The 27,805-nt window shown below is 46.7% G+C and overlaps 1 protein-coding gene across 2 annotated transcripts in view; it reads left to right on the top strand.

Annotated features, from left to right (window-relative positions):
* Positions 1–27,805, top strand: part of LOC116906564 (tubulin-specific chaperone cofactor E-like protein) — a 143,779-nt gene that overhangs the window by 68,895 nt on the left and 47,079 nt on the right. The window contains exons 1-9 of one of the 2 annotated variants that reach the window (XM_032909278.1): positions 3,223–3,653; positions 4,881–4,945; positions 7,947–8,080; positions 10,752–11,039; positions 14,768–14,905; positions 15,203–15,368; positions 18,664–19,076; positions 24,578–25,148; positions 27,118–27,710. In XM_032909278.1, coding sequence (XP_032765169.1) covers positions 4,882–4,945; positions 7,947–8,080; positions 10,752–11,039; positions 14,768–14,905; positions 15,203–15,368; positions 18,664–19,076; positions 24,578–25,148; positions 27,118–27,710 — 2,367 coding nt within the window. In that variant the 5' untranslated portion in view covers positions 3,223–3,653; position 4,881. Of the gene's footprint in view, positions 1–3,222; positions 3,654–4,880; positions 4,946–7,946; positions 8,081–10,751; positions 11,040–14,767; positions 14,906–15,202; positions 15,369–18,663; positions 19,077–24,577; positions 25,149–27,117; positions 27,711–27,805 lie in introns of those variants that run through there. The other variant, XM_032909277.1, reaches the window with a different exon arrangement.

Here is a 27,805-nt window from a genome sequence, read left to right as displayed (position 1 = left end):
GGAAATTCTTTTTATTATGTTTGTACGCAGGAAAGAAATTTTAGGGTGCTTGTGAAGTAGAGTGGGGTGTATCTGAGGGCCAGGAGTTTAGAGAAACCAAGAGGAGTGAACATCTTTCGAGGTCTCTCTCCAGCACGCATGGTTCCCCCGACTTAGTAATGATGCTGCCTTCTGAGGAACATATTGCTGGGAACGTTTTCATTACGCAGACGTCATAGAGGTCTTATCCAAATTACGACTAGTACAACAGGGTGCTGGAATCTTCTGCATGGAAACTGTTGTGCATGTGGTTTGCTGTGGACAGAAATGGTGTCCTGTGGCCCATGACTGTGTTTATAAAGATATTTTTATGTATTTTATGTGCACACACAGGATATGCATAAATGTGTGCTGTAATGAATCACACACACATGCATGTGTGTATAATATGTAAGTTATATATATATATATATATGTATATATAAATTTTCCCTGTGTTATTTTTTCCCATGATGCTATGTAATAGAGCTCCTTGATTCAGGTTCCTAACAGAATCTTGTCACTGAATGGAGTCCCTGGAGCAGAGTCTTTCTGACAGGACGTCTTAGACCATGTCACGGTCACGCCTACTGACCATTTCTTTCACAGAAAGAGCACAGGAAACCTAGGACAGAAACCAGAAATATTCAGTGCATAGCAACTGTTCTACTTGCTTTGGGGCGGGGGGGAGTTCATTTTGGCTTGTTTCTTTCCCTAGTGTCCTCTCTGTCAGCTAAGAAGCAGCGTCAATCTATGCCACGTCTGCAGAGCATGGGTATCTTGGGTAACTGGCACCAGCCCACCCCAACTTCATCTATCCCCAGTCTAAATCCTGGCAGGAACCTTTGCGTACCTCACACTTTCAACCAAATGAGTCTTGCCGTGAATAGAAGCTTTTGTTATTCACCATCTGTGACCACTGAGTGTGCAAGCAGAACACGCCCCCACCGACCAGCTTCCAGCCCAGCAAGCAGTCGCCAGCCCAGCCTCTTCCCAAGCACCTGGTACTCACCAGCTCACTGCCCGAAGTCCTTCTTATTCATTTATGCTGCCGTCTTGTGAATCTGGTTCTGCCCAGTCAGTCTCCATCCCAGCAGCAGTCCTACATTCAAGAAGGATAAAGAATTTAATATGGGTCAAAAGGGACCGAGGTAGAAACATTCTTAAGTGCAGGAGAAAAGGAAACTAAAACAGTTAGCCCTTGTCACCAGCAGGGGTTTGAAGACCCTGTCTTGCCTCTGGACACTTAGACTACACTAAAGGTTTAATCAGGACCAGGCAAGGGCTGCTCTGGCTGAGTCTTGGACTTGGATTTAATTCTATTTTACACAGGCACCAAAAACCCTATGTCTTCTGTTACAGAAATATGTGCCTTTTGGAAGAAAGGATTCATTCGGCGTCTGCAAGTGGGTCTATGGGGAGAATTCACGTTACCAGCGAAAGAATAAACACATTGTATAAGGCCTACACAATTATCGCAGGGCTTTGGCTAAAGATGGGGAGATTTATGGCGAAAACCATGTTCTCCTAGCACTCTTGTCCTTTAGCACAACATATGCAAAGCTGGGTGGTTTTGATTCAGTTTTTATTTCTGGTCCAGGCAACACGTCAGTGTCTGGCCAGAGAAAGATTTGGGCATATTTAAAATTCCCATTGATTTGATTTACAAAAGGACTTTTCCTGCTGCATTCAAATGATTCTTCTTGTTTATTTTTAATGAATTCCACTTCGAGTATTTTTAACTTTGGTGGTACTTTCAATGTCTTCCATTTGTTTAAATCTTTCTTAGAGATTTTTGTACATGAAGAGTGTGTCTATTTCACTCCCTCTTTCCCCTCCCTCCTTCCCTCAAGCTCCTCCCCCAAATTCATGACCTCTTCTTTAATTATGATTCTCACATAGAACTGTGTGTGTGTGTGAATGTGTGTGTGAGTGAGTGTGTGTATGTGTGTGTGTATATGTGTGTGTATGTGTGTGAATGTGTGTGAGTGTGTGTGTATGTGTGTGAGTGTGTGTGTGAATGTGTGTGTGAGTGTGTGTGTGTGAGTGTGTGTTTGTGAGTGTGTGTGTGAATGTGTGTGTGAGTGTGTGTGTGTGAGAGAGAGAGAGTGTGTGTGTTAGTGTGTGGGAGAGTGTATGTGAGAGAATATGTGTGTGAGTGAGTGTGTGCTGTGTGTGTGTATGTGTGTGTGTGTATGTGTATGTGTGTGTGTATGTGTATGTGTGTGTTGTGTGTATGTGTGTGAATGTGTGTGTGAGTGTGTGTGTTGTGTGTATGTGTGTGTTGTGTGTATGTGTGTGAATGTGTGTGCATGTGTATGTGTGTGTGTTTGTGTGTATGTGTATGTATGTGTGTATGTGTGTATGTATGTGTGTATGTGTGTATGTGTGTGAATGTGTGTGTGAGTGTGTGTGTGTTGTGTGTGTATGTGTGTGAATGTGTGTGTGAATGTGTGTGTGTGTGTGTGTGTGTGTGTGTGTGTGTGTGTGTGTGTGTGTACACAACCTACTGAGTCCATTTGGTGTTGCTTGAATGTGAATTTGTCCAGAGCTAATTTCGTGGGGTGGGATTTAGCTCACTGCAATCCTGCAAGCATCGAGCTGAACACAGTTTTCCTTTGTTTGAACAGCCTTCCACAGTTCCTCCTGGATACTCAGCAGGAGAAGCCTGTACCCCCTCCCAAGAAAGACCCTCAGGGGCACAAGTGGGGGTGTCAGAGGCATAGTTTTCCTTCCACCATTTAGTTTGCCTGAGAAATGCCGCTGCCCATTTGTGTGTGAATCAGAGAGAGAAGGAATGAAACCTTGTTACATTTGGGAAAGTCTCTTTAAATACTTTATACATGTCTGTAGGGGGACAAACAGAGTAGAATGAACACATAAGAAAGGGAGAAAAGAGAAAGATAAAAGAGAAATAAAGAGAAAGAAGAGAAAGGAAAGAGAGAGAGAGAAAGAAAAGAAAGAAAGAAAAGAAAGAAAGAAAAAGAAAGAAAGAAAGAAAAAGAAAAGAAAGAAAGAAAGAGAGAGAGAGAGAGAGAGAGAGAGAGAGAGAGAGAGAGAGAGAGAGAGAGAGAGAGAGACGAACTTTGGTAGAAAAGGCGACTTCATTTAAATGTGGCGGGGAGGCCCTTTGTGGGGTTTACTCCCATGCTGCTGGATGCTAATTCTGTAATGCTAGACAGTTGCCTTCTTTTGGGTACAAAGACAGAAAGGGAGGGTTTCTTTTGTGTTTTTCAGAGCAAAGTGATTCTGATCAGAGAGAACCAAGGTTTCAGCTCCAAGTACCTGACATTTCCATCTGAATCCACTTTTTTTTTCTCTTTTTAAAGGAGGGGGGAGGTCTAGTTTTTCAGGAAAAGAGCCTCACCACGCAATCCTGAAACCGATCTTCAGATTTCCTTTTCCTTAATCAATAGAAAGCAACTTGATTGCAACTCAACACTCCCCCGACTCTAGTGCAGGACTAACTGAATTTTTGGTTTTAAGAGTATGGGATTCGGACGTGATTCCAGGGATCAGAAATAATTGACAGCCACGCAAGGAGAACTGACGTGAATTCTTATACCTAATTTTCCGGGCTCACCAAGATTTGACTTAATACTTTTCACTCAATTCCTCCAGTCTCGACCGAACAGGTTAGTGGCATTTTTCATAAATACAAATGTCTAAATGAATCCTCCTCACTGCCGCTCTCTGCCCTGCTCCCACAAAGGCCTGAAGCTTGCACCTGCCTCTGCTAGAGCTTGTATATGACGCCTGCTGAAGCGCTCTGTCCTTTGCAGCAGCAACGGCTGGCATTTACTAAGTGCTTGAGACTTCAATGTGCATGCCGGCCAACTGAAGATTTGCCTTAAGACTCTCCCAGTATGGAGTCATTGCTTTTGCCTAAAAGTTGGGCTGAGCCATTCTGATAACCTCAAATGATAAGAGAAGGTTTTTTAAAGAATGCTGTGGGGAGCAGGCTTCCTGGTCTGCACTTTGGTCCTCAGGCCAGTGCATGGTGAACTTGGATCCTGCTTGTGTGCTTGTATCTCAGCTTTCTGGAGCAGCGCAGACCCTCCGCACTCCTAACAGGGGGTAACGCCACCCGCTCTGCTGATTGTAAATTAGCATGTAAATGAGTTTGGTTTTGTGTTGTTCCTTCTTTTAATTAACTTCCCGGAACTAACGAGAGTTGCTTGAGTGCGGGGTTCTGTTTCTGTTGTGTTTCCAAGGAGCCACTCTGGTGGGCTGCTTTTTTGTTGTTGTTGTTGTTTTAATCACCGAAGTAGCCATTGATCATCCATTGCCTTGTGGGATGTCAGTCAGTGGATGGTCTTAAGCCACCTGTGAGTCTGGTCGGTAAAATGATGGATTGGCTCCAGGTTATTGAGAAGGGATGATATACTTTGCATCCTCCTACCTGGAGAAACACGTGGTAACTTAACCAGTATTTCCTGGATCCCGATGGAGACCAGGAAAATTAGGAGAGTTGGGTCTTGCAGAAGTTAGAGTCCCAGAGGCATGGTGCGAGGCCTGTATTTTTGGAGTTGGGCGCTATTTTTTGTTTTTTTATCAGATGCAAAGCAGACACCTCCCCTTGCTCCCTGCAAGCTTGTGTTTCTCCCATATAACTCCCCGATAACCTACACTTCCAGGCAGCTTTCTGGGGGTCTACTTTGTCCCCCCAACTGTTGAACTCAAGAGGACCCGAGAGCTTCCTGGGAATTACAGCCGCTGCCTCTGAACGATTGGGGTTGGGAAGTAAATTTGTTCTGTGATGGTTGTGGTGTGTCTCGGGATTTGTCACCAAACACACCTGGTGTTCTATTTACTCTGGCAAGCAGGGGATTTTTTTTTCCTTTTTCTTTTTAAAATTCCAGGATGAATTATTCATCATTACTTAGAATTTGGGTCTCTTTCATCTTCGCTCTTGTTCGGCACCAAGGTGAGTACGACAGCATCTCATACAGCTCTTGATCCTCATGCTCTTGAATTTATAAAGAGACACTCTTGCTGGCACCGTAATTGCAAGGGCAGGTGTACATGTGTCTGCAGATACAACGAGAGAAAAAAAAAAGTAAATTAAATTCCGTTGTCAAGGGTAAAATGCATTAACTTTGAATGGCGCTCACTCTTTCTTATTTAACTTAGAAGGTAATTTGTATATGCCGGCGCAGGTCTTTAAAACAACACAAACTAATTCTAGCTCAAGTGCTTGCAGGAAATGAGGGCATCCGTCTCCTCCCTCATCACTGATCCCCAGTTAGCCATTTAGCCTATGTGGGAGACCTTAAAGAGTGATTGTATTTTGACCCAGGGTTAGGAAGTTGGAGTAGTGGCCTTGGTATTGATGTCTTGTATCTCAGAGACCTATGACGACATAAGTCTTTTAAGACTAATCTTCCAAAACACCTTTCTTTTGTCTGTTAGGTTCAGCTGCTGCATGGTCCCAGGTCCTAGACGAACCTTCCCTTTAAGATCACCACCCTTTGTCCTAGAACTGGGTGTATTAATAGTTGCCCAACATAACCCAAAGTAACAGTACAGTGGTTTCCCTACAATCAACCCAGCAACTCCATCTTCCACCTCTACACCAAGGAAGTGTAGTTTTCTTTGGTGAGAGAGAAAAATCCTGGAAACCTAACTATACTGTGCAACTCCCAGTTTAGAGTGAGCATGGGTAGGGATAGCGTTTCTGTTGCTAACTGCGACCCTATCAATTGGCTCCGGCTACTAATAGCTCTATTTTCCGTTGTAGTCGGTTCTGAGATGGGAATCGTTGTTGTTTTTGCCTGCTCCCTTTGGTCGAGTGCCCTATTTTATTCAACAAATCTTTATTGAGGTTGTACAGGATTAGATGTGCTTATCTGTAATGTTTTCAAGACGGAAAGCTTTTAACTGTTATTTCTGTTCAAAAAAAAAAATCACAAACTAAGTGAAGAATCTTGGAACCAGAGAGAAGTTGGGTCTCCATTACCAGTGTTTTCTGTGTCCTTAAAAAGGGGGTTTGATTGTCTCTTCCCCAGATACATTGCCCAACGCTGTACAAAATACCAATTAACTTTTGCATGGAAATGATTACCGTGCTATGTGAACTGTGTCATGCCCTTCTCCATACTGGGTGGGACTCCCAAAAAGCTCCCCAAGAAAGACAAACCTGTAGTTTGACGGCTATATGCTCAAGTAATTCAAGGCAATCAGCCACCGTCAAATCTAATAAGTGCCTATCTTTAATGCCATAGTAAGGTGGCAAAGAATTTTTTGCATGTTTTTAATCTTCTAGAAATTTGTACTTTGTTACCATAATGTAAATAAGAATATTCCAAGAGCCTTTCTAAATACTCATTGTGACGTCCAACGCAGCTCACTGGCTAATGCTCCTGAGATTAAATCAGCGACAGCATCCCCTACAGGTGAAGATTTGGTCAGCTTCCCAGAAACTTCTGAGATGTGGGAACAATGTGTGAATACTAATGGCTGGACCAGTTCCCCCTGCTTTCCCGATGCTCTCCCCCAGACAGAGATTAAACCTTTGTCTGGACAGACCTGCACCAACTCCCCACTCCAGAACTAGAGAGCTTTGCCTGACCCTCCCAGCAGCTATCTGTTGACTCTGCAAGCTATTTTTAGGGGCTGTTGTCTGCTCACTAAAGGGCTTCCCCAGGGGAAGAACTAGCTGGGACCAGTTCCTCTCTACCCTTTCATGTCTATCAGTATAAAGTGGGGACTTTCCCAGAGATAGCTGATAAGAGACTGGGCATCAGTCTCTAGATGGGTTTGAGGGCTGTGGCCATAACCCAACATGGATCAGCGACTCCCACCCCCTCACCCAGAAACAACAGATAAATGTTCAAAGGAAGAAAACTATTCTGTTGTCCAACTTTCATTCAAAAAAAGAAAGAACAGAGGCAGAGAGAAGTGGCGTCGGATGTGACATGTAGATTATTTCAGAGGTACAGTTGTGCTGGGTCCTTGGTAGCACAGGCCCTAGGGACATTGCCTTATTTTTTCCACGCCTTGCAAGAGTTTTTGTGGGAAGTTCCAGAGTTTGCAAGCCACGCATCCAGGGAGGAATTGCTGCTGTCTCAGGTGGGGGTCTGTGTAATGGCTCGCTTTTGACTGGGAGAACCAGGAAGAACACTGTCTTCCCTACAGAGTACTCAAGCACTCAAAACTCCACCATGCAAGTATGCATGCACATACGCTGCATACATGCATGCACACACGCATGCACACACATATACCCACATGTGCACATACTCAGGCACCTCCCTCTGCTACCTCGAGGATCCAATGTCTGATTTCTGTGAATAGAACTGGACAGAGAGCTCCTTGGGCCAGTCTAAGTCAAGGTCACTCACAGGCAGTCCTACCGACCCTCTCCTCCTCCTGTTGTAGAGTTTCCAATTAGTCCCCTTGGGCTCCGATGACTTCTGCCATGTGGTAAGAAGGAAAGGAGTGTTAGAAAAAGCTGCCACGGCTGTCTCAGGAAATCGTAGGATTCTTAGATCAGGAGGTGCTCTGTGGTTTCATCCACTTTCTCTTCCTCTGGTTATCTACTCAAGAGGCAAACCTTCCTCACCCACGCCAGGTCTAAAGGCCACCTCTGGACACCACCGGGAGCTCCAGGTACCCACAGTGGTATGCCATCCCCACTCACTGTCACCACTGGTCTCTCTAATGCACGGGCACACCAGAATAAAGCACATAGGTCTCTGTCTTAATCAGAGACCAGGTCCCTTCTGTTCTTTCCTTTCCCGAATACACGAGACCATTAGCTAGGTCTAGCATAGACTCGGACTGGAGAGGCTGAGGCCTGCTGCCTTGCCCTTGGCTTGTAAACCATGCTCGCACAAGCTGGCGTTAGTGGGTGGGAGGGATAGCAGCTTGCCAAAAGGAAGAGGCAGCTGCCTTCTAATCTATCTAACCACCGTCTCTCTTGACAGCTCAGCCCAGGGAGCTCATGTATCCATTTTGGCAGAATGACACCAGAACCCCTAAAGTAGACGACGGAAGCTCATCTGAGATTAAGTTGGCCATCCCTGTCTTCTTCTTTGGTGTTCCTTACCGCACTGTCTATGTAAGTGCAGAAGCGGCTCTCCCTGTTGTCTACCATTAAGGAAAACACTTAAAAAAAAAAAAAAAAACAACAAAACCAAAAAACCTTCTTCCAGGGCCCCGAGGACTGGGGATTTATTGGCGGCCAAAAGTGACAAGTTCTGAGATTTCATGAGCTGATGGGTTTTATGATTAAGAAAGTCAAAGGTATATTTAATGGCTAATGTTCATAGTGGAGGAGTATACAGGGCAGTAAATTGCCTTTGTGGGTGATTAAACACAGAAGCGAAGCAGAGGCCCAGTGCTGCTCACATTATTTCTGCTACTCAACAAGATAAAAAAAGAAACAATGATCCACAATAGGAGCTCCCTTCTGGGGGTGTGAAAAGTTTAGACATCTGCTCTTCTTGGGCTTCTGACCAATTTGCTGCTGAGTTGGAGCATGGGAGATGGGTAATCAACGGTTGCATAAAAGTGGTTTGCAGAGTTGGCCACCCTCCTTAGGTCTGTGGCTATGCCAGAGGGTCCCATGGTCAAAGCTCGTGCTAGGAAGCAGCTCAGAGCTCGCCCCGGCAGCTGCAGTCTCGGGCCGTGCAGTTTGGATGCTCGAGGTTGCTGCTGTGGCTATGGTTTGGAGCAGCTGAACCCGTCTTTATTTCTGCCTTCGTGGACTGAGGGAGACATAGGTAGATTCTGCCACATCTCACCCTAGATCTGCGCCCTACCCCGGAGGAACAAACATCTGAAATTTGGAGCATATCTGTGTCTGCCACTGAGAATGCTTCTTTGTCAGTTTTTGGTGGACACTAGAAAAATCACCCCCACCCCACCTCCACACACACTACCCTACCTACCTAAGGGCTCCTGAAACACTAGCAGCCCTGCCTGCTGTGTCACCTTCCACCCCAGCTGACTCAGAAACTGAGGGAGAGAGCCTACTTATCTACCTTAATGAGCTCTCCAGGTAATCCTGGTGCCCACAAAAGTCCAAGAGCCACCGATCTCAACCGCAGACTCTAATCAAAACACACGTTGAGTCTCGGCCAGCTTCCTCCATGGGTGAGCCTGTGTGTTTTAATCACCTTTAAAAAAAAAACCCATGGCTCTGGCATCCTAACCTGTTTTTTATGCTCTCCTCACAGCAGGGGCCTCCCTGGTCTGTGTCTGAGGAGCTGGCTGTGAGTTTTGAAGTGTGCTGACTTGCTTTTGGAGATGAGAGGGCTTCCATTCTGGGGTCTTTGACCTCCCAGACCTCTAGAGCATGAATTTCACTCAGTTCCTCTGTCTCTTCCATTGCATGGTGTGACTTGAAGCTTAAAAATTCATGGCCTTGCAGAAGGACAGGTTCAGGGCAGCATCATTTGTGCATAAACTGTACCCTGACTTCCCAATGCTCTGAGAAGTGAAGGCTTCTGGGTGGCTCTTTTTTTTTTTTTTTCCTTGAAGACAACAGGTTCCCAACATCCCTTTATTCTGGCTGTCTCACACCCCAATCCTCACAGGCTTTCTTCCAAAAGCCTGAGGTACCCTCAGTCCAGCTGCATAGCCCTTCCCTGTGGGACTAGGGTCGCTCTTAATGTCTACTCTGTTGTTGATCGGTAGGAACATAACAGACAATTTGATATATAGGGCAATCATCTCTAGATTTTCTCTGCCCGGGAACAGCAAGTATTCCCAGCACGGGCGTTTTCTGCCGCTAAAGTCACATGGGCCATGGGATTAAGTCAGTTTCTCTCAGACATAGGATTGATTTCAGGTCCCTAGGGAACTGAGGGGACACATGGCAGCAAGGTGTTGTCATTTCCTGCACTTACAGAGCCATTTACAGATCATGAAGGACTCACCATTAGGCAGTCATTTACAAGTACGACTCCAAGCTCTCATAGCTCAGTTTTTATACAGAGATGGTACAAAGACGCGCTCGAGGGACAAGAACTGGGCGGAAACTGGACATCTCTAGGTCTTCACCTTGCTCTTTTTCTGAGCGAGGAAGTAGTTATGACATCAAGGGAAGTTGTTTTGCTTTGTTTTGCTTTTTAATGGCTCACCCAGAACACTGAATGGCTCACCCCGAGACCTGAGTTCAGCAAAGGAGTATTTGATTCATCTTTCTCTGCCCCCTTTTTTATGATACAGTAAGACTCAAGCTATACTCTGGAGCTTTTAATTATTAAATTAACTGTTTATGTTTGCTTGCTTTCTCCTGTCTATTTTGCATCTCTGACTCTCAACAAATTTGTCCTTTTTCTCTCTGTCTCTGTCTCTCTGTCTCTCTGCCTTTCTCTGTCTCTCTGTCTCTGCCTCTCTCTGTCTCTGTCTCTGTCTCTCTCTCTCTCACACATACACATATACACACACACATACATACACACACACACACACACACACACCCCACAATCCACAACTCAGTAGCATTTAATAAATGCAAACAGAGATAAGGCAAAGAACATGAAAATGAGACTGAATTAATAAGGAACACGACTGACTACAAACTGAAAGTGACAGAAAACCAATGCGCGTGTCCAGGAGGAAACAAACCTGCTCAAAAGAACAATGGGAGCTGGTACTTAGGGGCTCAAAGTCAGCAGTTCAAATCCCCTCTCCTTCCTGTGATTGGCTGTATGTCTTGATTTGTGCCTCTGAAGTCCGCCTGTTTTCAGGTCCACTGTGCGAATCCTCTCTTATTTTCGTAGGTTAATAACAACGGTGTTGTTTCCTTCAACGTGCTAGTGAGCCAGTTTACGCCAGAGTCCTTTCCCCTGACGGATGGGAGGGCCTTCATTGCTCCGTTTTGGGCAGACGTGCACAACGGAATTCGGGGTGAGATCTATTACAGAGAAACCATGGACTCTGCCATCTTGGGAAGAGCCACCAAGGACATCAGGAAGTACTTCAAAGACATGGCCACCTTCTCTGCCACTTGGGTTTTCATTGTGACCTGGGAGGAAGTCACGTTTTACGGAGGCAGCAGTACCACACCTGTAATCATCCATCCTTTCCGTTTCCCGCTGCGTCTCTGACATCCTGTCCATGCTCACTACTGAGCAGGAATGTGATCGGTAGAGAGGAGAAGTGTCAGTTCGCTTGAGTTAAACTAATGGCTCTCGCCACCCGTTTTCCAGGAAACAGGGAAATATCAGCACGAACCAGTCCAGTCGGCTGAAATTATTTCAGATGTGTCGCCCCTGTCATAGTTCATTACCAACGTCCAAAAGGGGTCTCTCGACAATATTCTTGCAGGAGGTAGCATTCCCTTTTGTGAGAGAGTGAGGAAGGTAAAGCCACTCATTCCAGGCCGAGTGATTATGGATCTTGCGAGGGACACAAAGGACATTTTCTCTTGCCAGGGGCACAAATGTTTCTCACCATCGATAATTTCCCTTCTTTCCCCTCCATAAAATCTGGTAGCAAGAGAGAAGTAGGGTGCTGGATTGGGGGGAAAAATAGCCATTTTATTTTACGTTAAGCCTTTTTTTTTCTTTTTTTGCATTGTGACCAGGGCTGAAATGATTCATCCTTGATGTTAATTAGAGTGGGCAGTTAAAGCAATTCCTGAATAAAGTTTCAACATCTGCTCTGAAACCCCAAATGAGCAGTCAAATAAAAGTCAAATAAAAAAGATTATCTCTGGTAATACCATGGAGATAATCAACTTTCTGCCTAAGAGGACAAAGCCCCGGTTTCCATGAATGCCCACAGCGTGTTTGGGTGACCATGATGGTGGAGAACTTTGAGGTTGCAGTCCCGTGCATCTTCAACTATAGTTTCCTAGTAAGCAAAGAAACTTAAAAAAAAAATTATCCTCTTGCTTCTTAGGGTTATTTCTAAATCCATCTGTTTTCCTGGCAATGAGTTGACTGTTCAGGGGTAGAACAGAAATTCCTGCGTAGCAGAGAGAGGTTAAAAAGTGCTGGTCTTGCAATTCATAGCCAAGACGCCATGGGGAATGTGTTTTAGCATTGTGCGACTAGAGCAGCTCGAAGCACTTTATTGCTAAGAGGTCCTGCAGAACAGAAAGACCCGTGTTTAAGTAGCAGATGCATTGGCCAGAAATAACCTCTAAAGAAGCATACGTTTCCCTCTGTCACGTTATGGATCGCTAACGACTCCTCAGGCGATGTTTTATGTCCTTTAAGCCTCATATCTTACAGAGTAGGAATGCAGGGTGCCAGCGATCGATAAATTTTAGTGTCAGTGAAGGGGTAGGGGAGAGAAGAAATGCCCATCAAATGCTGACCACCATTTCTGCCACTAAGCCCTCTGCTGGCTGTAAAAATTGCCAAGGTAATTTAGGTGCTTTCTGCTTTGCAGTTTGGGTGGGGTCTCCAAAGCAGGTGAGATCTCTTTCTGTGAAGATGGATGATGAAACCTTGAAGGGCTTTGAGCTTCTGGAGGGAAAGGAAAGGATGATGGATTCTGTACAACCAGCAGGGTGTCCATCCATCCCTACCTTTGAAATGGACCTACCTATCCCACTCAAGACTACCCATAGTCAGGTCCACTAAACGAGGGGTAGAGATCTTAAGACAAGACTCTGTCATGGGAGCCCAGTTGAAGAAGAAGTGGGTGTGTTTCAGGAGAACCAGTGTTTACTGAGCTTTGAACCATGTGCTAGCCCCATAATAGTCAGCCATTCATTTCTTAATCCCCAACAAAAATCCCCCAAGGGCTGTCTGTGTTCCAAAGGGACAGTGTAGAGAGTCAGGCCCCCTAAGCATCAGAGCAACGGATCACAGTGAACTCTGAGGAGACTCCTCAACTCTTTCTTCAGCTGCCTCCTCCAGGTAGTGTCCTAAAATTTCTCTGAATTCTCGAAACCAGATCTAGGAAAGTCTTAGAATGAGTATTGGAAAACTGTGTGTGTAGGGATGTGTGGGTAAGAGTAGATGAGGTGTGGTGTGTGTGTGTGTGTGTGTGTGTGTGTGTGTGTGTGTGTGTGTGTCTCTCTGTATGTATCTATATTTTGTGTGCGCGTGTATGTGTGTGTGTGTTTGTCTCTGTGTGTGTGTATATGTGTGTGTCTGTCTCTGTGTGTGTGTCTGTGTTTGTATATATGTGTGTGTGTGTTTGTGTGTGTATTTGTCTCTGTGTATCTGTTTGTGTGTGTGTATGTATGTGTTTGTGTGTGTGTTTGTCTCTCTGTGTGTATCTACATTTGTGTATGTGTGTGTATGTGTGTTTGTGTGGTGGTGGGTAAGAAGTGATGGAGTGATTTGAGGAGTTGATCCCAAAGGTATTTCTTTGACACAAAGGCATTTCCAACAAATGTTGATAGAGATTCAGTTCTGCAGGGGAGTCCTGGCATGAAAAAGGTCCCACTTCAAACCGTGCCTAGCCCAGGCTCTACACCTATCCTTCGAGTCTGGCCCCACTGGTGATCTTGTAGAAACCTTGAGCTTATCGATCATTCACCACTCTGTCCTACTTTCCTCTTTGTGGAACGGGCCCAGAGAACAAAGTCATATACCCAGTTGACTCTATCATAAACGCCATCGGCTGTGGCAGGCACAGGGCCCGAGGAGAAGGCTCTCTATTACAAAAAGGGCTTTTCTTTACTAGCAAAATGCTTGTCCCTGGAACTGTCTAGAATGGGTTTCCAAGATCCTCCATCCCAGTCTGATTACACAGGATAGGAGTTTGGGTCTTCCTCTGCTCTTGCACAGAATGTTAACTGGGATGCTATCAGGCAGCCGGGAAGAGGTTTGAAGAGGGAGAGGGCAGAACTGCTACTTTTAATCCTATCTCGATTTGCATTTCCTGAAAGCACGGGTCCAAGGCTGGGGGATGAGGAAAGGGACATAGGAAAGGCTGAGGCCGGATACAGCTTATATCCGAGAACCATCTGCAAGGTTTGGATTTCTATAATGTCTCCATCCCCTTAAAGGCTTAAGACAGCCTGGAGTGACCACGCTCTGAGAGGTAGGCTGGGTGCTCTGGCTGCAGCCCCTAGTTCTATAGCTGTTCGATTTCCAGCAACTCATTTCACTTAGTCCTCAGCTGCCTAGCTCCAAATGGAAGGAACCCAAACCGTTTGCCCGTCTTAGCATCTGCCTGAGTGGCAGTGGAGCACTGAGGATGGTACAGATACAAAGTAAATGCATAAATGCTCAATTAGAGGAACAATGTCTTTCCAGAAAGAGCTTCTTTAAAAATCACTTCCCAACTTTCATCTTAAAGGGTGAGTTGGGGGAGGGGGGATCTCACCCAGAATAGTGATGTTTTCCAGGAACAGAGAGATCCCGCTCCAGAGGACTTTGAGTTCAGTGTCCCTTCCCACCCCACCCTGCCCACTCTGCTCTGGGTACAGGTATTTATGCTGAGGTCCCTGGCTTGTCAGTTCCTATAGTTTATTCTCATGCTGCCATCTATAGGTGTTCTCGGGTCATCGCAAGCTCAGAAGGGGACTCCGAATCTTCTGTTTTAGTCCAAGAGAGTTGGGGGTTTGGGGGGGGCACTGAGTCACACCCCAGGTTTATCTCAGGTGAATTCTCAGTTGGACACGCAGTCTTACACATCTAGCTTTTCTGCACTGGAGGTAGGAACATATTTTGAGCGAAGGCAGAGTGCCAGGGCTGGGCTGCAGCGCCCTTCAGAGCCGTCTGGTGTTAGGGGCACGTGGTGGTTGTTGAGGGAGGGGGGTGAGGGTAGCCACCAGTGCGTGGTGACCTCCGGAGAATGTGAGTCATGAGGGCTTCTGCACGTTCTCCAGGTGAACACCTTCCAGGCCGTGCTGGTGTCGGATGGCTCCTACACGTTCACACTCTTTAATTACTATGAGATCAACTGGACTACTGGGACAGCCAGTGGTGGCGACCCTCTGACAGGCCTCGGAGGTGTGATGGCACAGGTAAAAGGTTCTCTGTGTCACCCTCATGTAGATTTAAATTACTGTATCCCTTGCTTACTTTGCTCAGCATTGTGGACAGTTCCCGTTAAAACCCTTGCTCCAGAAACACAATTTTGATCTTGTAGGTCTACTGAGGGGCTGGCCTTGTCTCTCTTTGATCCCTTACTCTGAGTATGGGGTGAACTAGGCAGGCTTTTCACACCAAGTGTGATGAATTCTTGAAGTAATTCAGTCATCTGACTAAGAGGGAGGGTGAGTGCTCAATCCCCTTTTTGTGTATGTGTGTGTGTGCTCCAGGCAGGATTTAATGGTGGAAACCTCACAAATTTCTTCAGTCTTCCGGGGTCGAGAACCCCTGAGATTGTGAATATTCAAGAGACCACAAATGTCAACGTTCCAGGACGCTGGGCTTTTAAAGTCGACGGGAAGGAAATTGACCCGGCCAATGGCTGCACCTCTAGAGGTAAAAAGTTTTCCTCTTTTCTCCGACAGCACGGGGCTGGGCTTCCTTATATTGACAGGTGAGCTTTTCAGCCATGGGGAGGATTCATTCCTGACGCCTTACCCTTCTTGACATCTCTCAGCTGTGTGTTGGAGATCAAGGTAATGTTAGTGTGCACACTCACCACCCCGGGGGCCACGCTGCACATGGTCTGCTTCCGGGTCCTTGCCTGTGGTGTGCATGCGGCTAACAGTTTGGAATGTCTCCAGAGTGAAGCAGGGCCTTGAGTGATTTCTCAGCCAGATGGACGGAAGGGAGCCTCCCGTCTCGCCTTATTTTTGTTGTGGTTGCCCCCCCTTTAAGATTCTCTCCTCTTTACTCTCGTTCTACCACCTGCACTTTGTAGATCCCTAGGAGTGGGTGAACTTGGGGAGTTGCCAAGTCCCTGGAATGGTAAATCAGTAGCTCCTGGTACCAGGAGAAAGATAAAGTAGCTGAGTTTTAGTTTTCTCAGGGGTAGAAAGATGGGCAGGGAATCGGGGCCGCTTTAGGTTTGTGGGAAGGCTGCTCTGTGGGGCCCCTGTACACTGGCCTCTGTACTGGGGCTTCCTTTCTCAACCTCCAAAGACGCTCATAAGCCTGGGAGTTCTCACAGGGGCATCCCTGGGTATTGGTTCCTGCTCCTGTGTATTCAAAAGGAAACGGAATTTCTGTTAACATCTCTGCGTGTAGTAGGGGCTATGGCTACAGGAGGCAAAATTTTCTGCTTATCTGACGCCCACCTAGTCACTCATTCATCTCCACTAAGCTCCCATCAATGCACTTCTCCAACCGCTTGCCCAGTGGCTCACCCATCCAATAACCCTCTCTCTAGCCTCCCCTTCTCCCTCTACCCTTCTATCCACCCGTCCCTCCAATCCTGTGTTATTCTTATCAATCCATCCATTCACCCGCCCACGTCTCTCTATCCGCTAGCCCACCGACTCGCCTGTCCATCCAGTTTATCTTTCTAAAGAACAGTGTAATAAACCCATTGAGCCCCAGCCACTCTTCAGAGAGCAGAGATGTGGGTAGGTATTCTAGCTGCCCATGCTAACACTGTGGTAGCAGAAATAGACACCCGCGTAAAGATGACCCAGCATAGCACATATAACACACCCGGTACAGGGTACCGGGCAGTGTTGGACGAACTGATTGCAGATCTGTTAGAACCCTTTGCATCGTTTAAGGAGATCTCTCCTCCTTGGACAGAATGTGTGCTCTGCATAGTTGGCTGCCAGACATCTATCTCTTGCCTAGCTTCAAATTTTAATTCGTAGAGCAAAGCCAGTTTCATCTGGTCTGAAGTTCCCATGCCCTCTGCTCCCTCCCACTGAGCACGGGACCTCTGACTTGCCCTAAGGCAAGCTCGTGTTTGAAGATGACCTGTCTGGGCATCTTTGCTTTGTACCCTCTGTGAAGTCTTCCATGCTGGAATAACAAGTAAGTGCTACGGAGCTAAGTGGCTATTAAACCAGATAGGAAAGGATGTAGTCCCGAAGGCCCTCCCCCATGACTTCTGAGATTGTTCCCTTTCCCTCATGGGAAGGTCAACACAACCCTACTTGCCATCTGTGTGAGACTCTGTCTCCCTGTCGCTTCATCTCTCACCCCTTGACTTCCCAGACTCCCCCACACTTCTTCCCTTTCGTTCAAGCGCTCGATATAGAGTTCAGTGGCTCTGGACTGCATTGTTGAGTTCTCCGGGACCGCGTCACACCTGAGTCCTGGGAATGAACACCGTGGTGATGGACAGCATTGGCTGGCAGTGCAGTGGGCATGGTCTGATGCCAGCCGTGTGCAATGTTCTCACTTTCGCTGCACGCTTTTCCTCTTGAGTTATGTGTTTGGGTTTCATATGCAGGACAAATTCAATATCCACGCGGGACGTGTGCATTTTTATGTGCCCCTGGACGTCTATCAATCTAATGAGATCGGGATTTGGCCTGGGTTATAAGCAAGGGGCTCGGTTCCATAGAGCTGGCTTATTAAATCATCATTTCAGAAACAAAATTATCACAGAGCATCTATCCACCTTTTGCTCCAAACCCCCTCTATTCAGAGGCATTTCACTCTCATTTATTGGAAGCCCGGAGATATAGAGACTGGAAATGATACTGAGTAAATGCTCTTATAATGTATGCAACCTTGAGCTCGTGCCAAAGTGCTGGAGGACTTAGGGCCTGGTTTAAGGGCTGATGCATACAGCCTACTGGGAATGTAAATATATCTATTATCTTCTCTTACGTGCAAATCTCAACAGGTAGGAGGTATAATTGCTTGTTGATACATATTCCTGTTGGGCAAATACAGCCTTCTGCTAGGGTTAAGCCAGTAGGCTTAGACAACTTGTAGGATATTCAGGAGTCTTGGTGTGTGTGTGTGTGTGTGCGTGTGTGTGTGTGTGTGTGTGTGTGTATGTGTGTGTGTGTTAGATGATTTATTTAGGGAAATGATTTTAAAGATTAAGTGTCTGCCAAATAAATGGGAGTGAATATTTATTAAAAATAAGTGCATGCTTCAAAACCGTTCTCCTAAAGGACCTGGTCCTCCTCCTGACCTAAATGTGGTCAGAAAGTTCTCTTCAGAAAATAAAGAGAGAGGAATACCAGACTTGGGCAGGTCCTGGAGCTGGAGGGAAGACAACATGCTAGGGTTTGAGGTCAGCCCAAGCAGCATCTGTAGGATTTATGAACCTTTGAGAGTAGCACAGAAGAGGTCAGTCTTTTCTAGAATCTTCCCAGGAAGCTGGGATTTATGTCTGCCTCCTGATTTGTGCTGTTGACCTTTTTTTCGGGTACAAGCTCCACATACTGTTGATTAAATGAACAAATTAGCAAGCAAACAGCTGATTGCTGTGTTCTGCGGCTGTCAGCCGGGTCTGCTTTTGGAACGCCCTTGCTTGTATTCTTGAAAAGGAAACGGCTCCTACAGGTCAGAGACTTTGCCACAGATGAAGGCAATGTGTCTGTGCTTGAATGTGGGCTCACTCAGCAGCTGGGGCATTAACAATGCCAGCCGCTCGACACTGGATTCAAACCCACTCAGCTTGGAGTCTTGGCTGAGTTGCTGAGAGATGTTGAATGAATTATTCAACTGCTCTTATTAAGCCTTGGTTTCCCCGATTGTCAAATGAGGGTGACAATTGGGAATCCCTACCTAAGTAGGGTCACGTGGGGGGTGAGAAGGCATGACCAAGGCGTGCCTTCTTTATCCCTGTACCTGGCATAGAGGGGAAATACTCAGTAAGTGTTGGCTCTGATGTCCTTATTCCCAGGACAGTTCCTTCGTCGAGGGGAGGTGTTTTGGGACGACCTGAATTGTACCATCAAGTGCCGCTGTCTGGATTTCAACAATGAGATCTACTGTCAGGAGGCCTCCTGTAGCCCCTACGAGGTGTGCGAACCCAAGGGCCGGTTCTTCTACTGCAGCCCAGTGGAGACCAGTACCTGTGTGGTGTTTGGAGAGCCACACTACCACACCTTTGATGGCTTCCTCTTCCACTTCCAAGGCTCTTGTGCTTACCTGTTGGCCCGACAGTGTCTACAAACCTCCAGTCTCCCCTTCTTCAGTGTGGAGGCCAAGAACGAGCACCGAGGAGGCTCTGCTGTCTCATGGGTGAAGGAGCTCTCTGTTGAGGTGAATGGCTACAAGATTCTCATTCCTAAAGGAAGCTATGGGAAAGTCAAGGTAAGACCTTCTCCAAACATCACGGGGAAATGCCGAGGGGCCAGAGGTGCTGGGAAAACATCCCTCTGTGAACACCGCTTATACTTGTGTGTGTGTACACATACAAGCACGTATGTGTCTCTCAGAAGTCCCAGGAACAGAATGACAAGCGTAGTTTCTCATAGACTTGGTTTGCAGTCTTTGAAGTCATACAGCCATGGCCAGGCTATGTGCAAGCACAGAGTGGCTACACCTAATTCAGTACAGCCTTGGGTGTCATCCTTAACCCTCCATCGTTTGCCCAAGAGCCTCTGCTTCATCCACAGAGAAACGTTCCCAATGATTGGTCTCCAACAGTTATAGCTGTAGGCTAGCATTCATGATATCCTTAGTGAGTCCGGTATGGGAAGATCCCAGGAAAGCTTTACCCAAATGCCACTCTACAGAAACCTTCCACTTCACCCATACTGACAGCATAGAGCAGAAAGCTCTGCTGGCCTGTTTAGCATATGTAAATGACTTTTGTCGAGGGGTGTTGACTAAAGAGCGGAAGCCAGAAGCTACTGGTAATTACTCAATTGGTGGAGGCCTTAATTTTCATAATGTTAATGAAGACCTTGTTGCAACCATGTAGTTATTCCGGCAATCATAACTTGAAGACCACAAGGGGTGATTGCTGAATTCCATGTAATCCTTAATCCTGGTGCATGGTCATTAAATAGAGTATCAAGCAGAACTAATAAAAGCTGTGTTGTAGCTTTAATTGCTGTAGCATGTCCAACAAAAGGCAAAACCAGGGAAGTAATTCCATTTTTCTTTTTCTTTTCTTTTTTTTTTTTTGACTCTTCCATTCCCAAGTCTGTGCAGTTCATCAGCTTTATAATTAGGAAAGTGAGCTATGACCATGGTTGAAATGCCAATTTGCTTGTTATTTGGTTAGTCTCTCTAGGGACAGGTTCATATATCAGGGAAGGATTCTAGTACAGAAGTTTGGAGTTTTTCCATTGTAAATTTATATAGCACCGCCAAGCATCGTCTTCATCATTGTGGATAGATAGCATTCCCTGCTAAATTTTTTTTCACCAGCCTTCCTAACTTGCTTGCGTTGTAAAAGAAAAAGGAAGGTGTGTGTGGTTGAGAAGAAAGTGTCATGCTTCGTCCCTATTTTCCATTTTGATTAAAATTTTTTCTTGCTCACGCTCAGACTTTTTCCTTCTCCTTTTTTTTCTTTTTTAATGAAAGAAAGGACACTGTCGTCTCTTTCAGGCCCAGTGGCTCTGCTAATTTTGCATGGCTCTGTTCCACAGTCCAGGCGCAGGGCATGGATTCCTCAATTTTCTGTAGCGACAGGGAGATGTGGATGTGAATATAAATGCTCCAGAAAGAAAAGGTTATGTGACTCCAACTGCAAGCTAACAACAGCGTCCTTTTCCTCTTGCCAAATGGTTTCCAGTGCCTCTGAATACACCTGCTATGCCAGGCAAGAGTGGCTAGATGGAGGCAGAGCCCTGACCCAGGGTGATGTGGGGACAGCCAGGGAGAAGCCCAGGAAACAGGAAGGAGCTCAAGACTCCTGGGAAGCAGCTGACTTCCTAGCCATATTGTGCCAAGCCTGGAATGGCCCCGGTTGTGTTCTTGCAAATCACAAGTGTCCTTTCTCCAATCCCGTCTCCAGTTGCTGGGTTAGCAGCGACATTCTTCCAGTGGGGGTTTTCTCTGTTGAATCCATTCTCAAACGATAAAATAAACAATTTGGGCTACATATGCTAAAGAAGCTCAAGGAAATCCAGCTTAACCTAAGCATCCAGACCCAGCAAATGTCTCTTAGTGACTATAGGTTTTTGTGTTCAGTCCCTAAATGAACTAGAATGGGCTAGGGTACATCTAGCCCACAGAAGATGGAGATTTTTGACTCTAGAGTGGGGCCAGCTATCAGTGCTGTCAGGATGGACTCTAGCTTCATTTTCCTTGTCTGTCAAGTGGGAGAAGTTGTGTCCCCTAGATTGGACCTCTTGATAATAGCCTAGACTTGGTTGCCTACATTCACGGCTGATACAGACAGCTAGAATCAGTGACAAAAGATGGATTTGGACCTTCAGCAAGCTTCAGTCACCAGCTCCATCCTCAATTAAAGTAAGGGGAACATGATAAGAACCTAAGGTGGTGTGTGTCTCACCTAGCACAAAGCCTGGCACACAGTAGGCATTCAGCACACGCTGGTTCTGCGCTGTCCATTCCAAGACTCACGATCTGTGATTCATCTTCTCTCCCCTCACCCTGTCTTTGTACACATTCTGGGAGAGTTCTGTCGACAAGGAAAATGCCTAGAACACAGGGAGAAGGAAAAGCAAAGAGGTTTGCCTGTTGCTAGGGAATGAAACGTAGGAATGAACCAATAAATCATGGGTCAGAATATTGTTCTCTAGGAAGTCTTGCTTTGAGCCTTGGGGGATCGTAAGCACAGTGACTAACTATGGCAAGAGTAAAGAAAGTGCTGTGTACTCTGTCAGGAGAAAAGCCCTCCAACTGTAACTTACAGGCAACAGTAGTGATGCCAGCCTGGATGCAATGAAAACAGACACAGGAGATCCTGTGGGATTTGGGGAAGCAGGGTCTAGAGGCTGGTGGTTTCTCCTGATGACTTTGGGTCCTTGCTAGGAGCAGGAACTTAGGTGAGAGGAAAGGAAACACCCAGAAATTGATGTGCTTAATATCTGGAATTATACTCATCTTTGAGAAGATTTGTTTTTCCATACCTCAACATGGACAAGAGATAGTTTTTCTGTACTCTGGCAGGCTGACCTTCCTTACAGAATGGCTTTCTGCACCCCAATTGGCTTAACTCTACCTAAGAGATGCAAATGGCTCTAACTGTAGGGTAGTTTCTTCTGTTCAGGCCGCTTCACTATTCCTATTGTCTGAAGGTTTATGCCCTAACCATTCATACATTGATGTTCTATTAGTAAATTCTCATGGGGGTACTATTAGAAGATAGAATGTGGGGGAACTGATTAGGTGATGAGGAAAGAACCCTCATAAATATGATTGGTGCCCTATAGAAGGCCATAGAAAGCTAATTTGCCCTTTCTATCACACAAATGAACATCTACGAACCAGAAAACTGGCATTTACAAACACTAATCTGTTGGAATTCCTGTCTTGGATTTTTCAGCTTCTTGAATATTCTGTGGTTTATAAATATTGTATTGAAACTCAAGTAGGCTAAGATAGAACACTGGTACCAGGAGTGGGGTGCTGATGTGATAAATACCTTTAAAAAATGTAGTAGTGGCTTTGAAACTAGGTAATGAGCAGAAGGTGTTGAGTTCTGAGGTAGATACCATATCACTGTGAATAGACCATTAAGGGTAATCCTGTCAAGGGTAAGTTTCCAATCATACGGGTGGCATTTACCTCAGTAAACCTTGAGATCAGTATCTTTTCTAACTCAGAATGTAATGACCATACAGAAGGTAAGAATCCTGTCCTTCCATATGCCTGAAACCAATATGAGTCTAGGACAGCCTGGAAAGTTGATATGCACTTAAAGTCAAGCCCACCAAGGACTCTTACAGGACCAATCATTCTACCTCGCTCTTGAGCATTGCATCTTCAGACACTAAGCACTGCGTGAAGATAAAACATGATTCTCTGTCAGAAGCATTCCAAACCACCTGTTTACATCTCTAGATACCTGGGATTCACTCTTGACTTTCCCCTCAGTTCTTATTCAACCACAGGAGAGACTGTGCTGCAAGGGACAACTTGTCTCTCCCACTTGGTGTCTGGTTTTAGTTTTTATCCTTAGTTTTCCTTGGGCTCTGGCAGCAGCTGCCTGACTGTGCCCCTTGCTTCTCATCTTGACTTAGTTTAGCAAGTACTTCCTTCCAGCCAGGATGAGCCTCCTGAAATGCATATCTGCCCATGTTTATAACCCTTCAGGGGCTCACTCCCTAGAGAAGAAATTCAGCTCTTTTGGGTTGTCTTGTTTTTAACACTGCTTAAAGGCCCTTCAAGGTCTGTTCGCCAAGTGGGAGCCAGGGTGGTTCTTTCAAAGTGGAATTCAGAGCCTGTAGGTCCTTTGGTCTAAATACCCTCTTGGCTCAACATTTTGCTCAGAACTAAAGCCAAAGTCCTATCTTGTTCTGGCTGCTACCCTGCTTAATATCAGTCACCACTGCCCACTTTTCCTTGCTCTGCTCAGCCACATGGAGACCCTGATGTCTATTGCACCTAGAAACACCCCCACCTTAGGGTCTGCTGATCCCTCCCTGGAATTCCTCAGTCCAAGGCTTCTTCCTCTCTCAAATGTTACCTTCCCATGGAGCTGTGCTCTGACCATTCACTTGTAGTTATAAACTTTCTTTCTGAACACTGGGATCTGCAATCCTCACTCACGCATCATTAGATATTAGACACCTTTTGTTTTGACAGTGATTAGTCTCTAGCTAAACTCTAGGTTCCATACGTCAGGGAATTTTGCCCAATTCACTTGTCAGTAACCCTCAACTCTTAGAACATGCTTGACACCAGAGAAACCCCAGGACGTGGCTTGTATCTTCAGCTTCATCTCTGGCTACTGGTTCCCTTGAAGTCCTGAATATCCCAGGACTTCCCCCACTCCACACAGTTATCTCTAATCCTCTGCCTTTATCCTCTTGTCCTGGAATTCTCTGCTCAACACCCACCCCGGGGCCTTTCTCTGGCAACTTGAGTTTATCTTTGAAGACTCAAGTCAGATTTAACTGCCTCTAAAAACCTTGTATGGGTCCCTGAGGCTGGGTTAAGTGTTCACTCTGTTCTCCCATCGCACCCATTGATTCATATTTAAAACCGATGACTATAAATATCTGTTTGTGTTGCTCTTCTTCAGTAGGCTGAAAACTCCTTGAGGAACAAGGGTGAATATCATTTCTTTAGCCCTACACTTCTCGGATTCTGACACAGTGCTTGATACTTAGCAAGTATTCAGGTTTATTGGTGTTGAATGATTGAATGAAGGCAGTCACAGTACACCATGCTTAGAGGAAGGAGGCCTAGGGTGGCCTCCAAGATCAACGGCATGCTAAAGTTAGTACAACCATGTTTCATCTGGCAGGAGGGTCAGTGGGTACAAAGGACAGAGAGGAGGTCATGGAAAACACACATGATACCCTAGACCTAATGGATCATTGGAACGATAAAAAGGGAAACCAAGGTGATGAACCTCTCAGTCAAAACCTTGAAGTCAGTCTAGAGCCAGGCAAGAAGGGTGCCAGCCGGCTAGTCCCCAGAGGCACGAATGATGGCACTAGACCTGTCAGAGCTATTGGGCTCAAATACCCAATGCCTTCTGGCCTACGTCCCGCCATTACCTAAGTGTTTCCTCAGATATCAGCCACAGTAAGAGGTAAGGCGATGGAAGCCTGAAAACTTGGGGTGACCATTCTCTCCTATGTAGTTGCTCTGCTATCCCTTGCCTCTTGTGCTGGGGCGCATGCATGGCCACCTGCTCACCTGCCTTTTACTGTTACTGTTGGCAGGTTAATGACCTAGTGACTTCTTTGCCCGTCACCTTAGAGTTGGGGGCAGTGAAAATCTACCAGAGTGGCATGTCTACTGCCGTGGAAACAGATTTTGGGCTCTTAGTGACGTTTGACGGCCAGCACTACGCCTCCATTTCCATCCCAGGCTCTTACATAAACTCCACCTGTGGACTGTGTGGGAACTACAACAAAAACCCACTGGACGACTTCCTCCGCCCAGATGGCAGGCCCGCCATGTCCGTGCTGGACCTCGGAGAGAGTTGGCGAGTCTACCACGCTGACTGGAAGTGTGGCTCTGGCTGCGTAGACAACTGTACTCAGTGCGACGCGGCCACCGAGGCCCTCTACTTTGGTTCTGACTACTGCGGCTTTCTCAACAAGACGGACGGCCCCCTGTGGGAGTGCGGCACCGTTGTGGATGCCACGGCTTTCGTGCACAGCTGTGTGTACGACCTGTGCAGTGTGAGGGACAACGGCACGCTCCTCTGCCAAGCCATTCAGGCCTACGCCTTGGTGTGCCAAGCCCTGGGCATCCCAATCGGAGACTGGAGAATCCAAACTGGGTGTGGTAAGCCGGCGTGAAAGATGTCTCCCATGCTGGGGGCAGGGATAGGATTTCAGGCCTCCTCCTCAAGACCCCGTTAGGAATCTAGGTTCAAGAGTGAGGGTGGTGTTGAAATGTCCCAAATCCTATAGAACGAACTGCGGAGGGAACTTTACTTTACCCCACCCAGTATTATAACCAGGAAACAATACGCCATCAATGGACATCAGGCATCTAGGAACAGGAGACATGTGACTAGTGACTAGAAGGGACTCCATGTTGGGGACAGCAGCCCAGCGCTGAGCCAGGGAGAGTTGCTGCCACTGTGTGAGTAGCTGTTGAGGAAGCATAGAGGCTCGTCTAGGGGAGGAGTCTGCCTGGGGGCGTGGCTTTCCTCTCAGGTGGAGGATTCTGTCGTGGCTCTTAGTCCCTTAGATTTTATACCATTTGTTCTGCAGCATCTCATCTAATCTAGCAAGAGAAAGGGCTATGAACAGGGACCATAGACCATCAATGAGGAAGCCCTTTTCTTGCGGAGCCAGGAGCGTTAGGAGACACCCGACCTTCACTTGTGGGAGTGCCCAGGTTCTTTTTTTTTTTTTTTTTTTTTTCCGGAGCTGGGGACCGAACCCAGGGCCTTGCGCTTGCTAGGCAAGCGCTTTACCACTGAGCTAAATCCCCAACCCGCCCAGGTTCTTTTACGACAGGCTTTTGGACAAAGTTTTTCCAACTAGACACTGTCTAGTTGTCTGTTTCTTTCCACCCCACTATCCTATTTAAATCTCCCCTCTCCTACAGTAATAACTCTCCTCTTCCCTGGTCCTCCGTTCCCTTCACATGAGTGAGGTTATAGACAGTTGTGGTCTGCCTTCCTTTCATGTGAGTAAAAGGACAGTTGCTGTCCATGCCTTTGAGAGGCTGCAGAGGTGAGATTTACAAGTTCCTCTCAATCCCAAGGCCAGAGGGAGCTTCCCTCCTCAAGAGTGGGTTGGAGTCACATAAATCGCCATGTCTCAGATTCAAATCTCAGCATTTCGGTCACACTAAGAGACAGTGTATCTTCCTTGCTGTGTGACTGACTGACCAGCCTCTAGGATACCCAGGGCAGCCATCTCATAATTCAAGTTGAATATGGTTTCTCTTTGAGCCTTATGTAATCCAAGAGCATCTAAATTGCCCAGGTAAATTCTTATGAATCATGGTTTGTGTTTCTCCTAGTGGTTCTCCTCTTATTACCCACCCCCCTCTCTCTTTCCCTGGGATGAATTATATTTAATTCACAGCTGGTTTACTAGGCTTATGCCTGCTGGATTCAACTAGACTCAAACATTTATGTAGACTTGAACAGTTTTAAGTAAGAGAAGCAAGCTTCTAAGGCACGGAAGGCCTTCGGAAGGCAGATTGCTCCCAGCCAGCCTCCCCGAGGAGCAGGCGTAGTCTCTGCAGACCGCTCAGCTTCTCTCTCATCTTTAATGTCCCACGAATCCATCTCCACAGTCTGCCTCCGTCACACTCAGATATTTTAAGTGCCTCCTTGTTTGAAATTTCATGTCTTCACATTGCTCCTCCAACGGTTACAGTTTCCATTGCTCCGGAAAGTTTTATTTCCTTCTAAGAACGGGCCATGCTCTTTAAAACTCAGGGCATCTCCTGTGTCCTTGGTGGAGGATTTGAAAACATCTTTATGGCTGTGGATCACTAAGTTGAACTATTGAGGAATAGGGCTAATCTCGCAAAGGCAGACAGCCTCAGGGTGAATTTCAGGGAGTTTCAGTTTAGGTAAACTCTCACAGCCCCCAGCATACAGAGAAAGCAACAGCGTCAGTACTTCCTGGTGTCCCCTCCATTCTCTTCCCCAGGAAGTGGTCACCTGACCTTCACCCTGGGGCCTGAATGATATGGGAGGAGCGTTTTTATTTTCTCCCAGCCGCTGTGCCGGTTGGCCTCAACCCTGCTCACCTGTGACCGAGCTGTCTTCCTTTCTCCGCACCAGTGTCTACCGTGCGGTGCCCCAGCTTCAGCCATTACTCTGTATGCACCAGTAGTTGCCCCGACACCTGCTCGGACCTGACCGCCTCTCAGAATTGCGCCACGCCGTGCACGGAGGGTTGCGAGTGCAACGAGGGTTTTGTCCTCAGCACCAGCCAGTGTGTCCCGTTGCACAAGTGCGGCTGTGACTTCGAGGGCCACTACTATACCATGGGGGAGTTCTTCTGGGCCACGGCCAATTGCACGGTGCAGTGCTTATGTGAAGAGGGCGGGGATGTCTACTGCTTCAACAAGACCTGCCGCAGTGGGGAGGTGTGTGCGGTGGAGGACGGTTACCAGGGCTGCTTCCCCAAGCGGGAGACTGTGTGCCTGCTCAGCCAGAACCAGGTGCTACACACGTTTGACGGCGCCGCTTACGCCTTCCCGTCTGAGTTATCATACACACTACTCAAGACCTGCCCCGAGCGTCCCGAGTACTTGGAGATTGACATCAACAAGAGGAAGCCTGATGCAGGGCCTGCTTGGCTCCGGGGTGTTCGGATCCTCGTGGCTGACCAAGAGGTCAAGATAGGAGGCGTCGGGGCTTTGGAAGTCAAGGTAAGATTCCTTGCTTCCTCCGATGGAGTGACAGGACGTGCCTATTTTTTCTTCTGGCTTGGCATTCTTCCTCTGGCTGTGAGTTGATTCTCAAA

Source organism: Rattus rattus, chromosome 8, assembly GCF_011064425.1.
Source record: "Rattus rattus isolate New Zealand chromosome 8, Rrattus_CSIRO_v1, whole genome shotgun sequence".
Taxonomy (NCBI): domain Eukaryota; kingdom Metazoa; phylum Chordata; class Mammalia; order Rodentia; family Muridae; genus Rattus; species Rattus rattus.
Note: the sequence above shows the minus strand (reverse complement) of the source record. Positions and strands in the feature narration are given on the sequence as shown.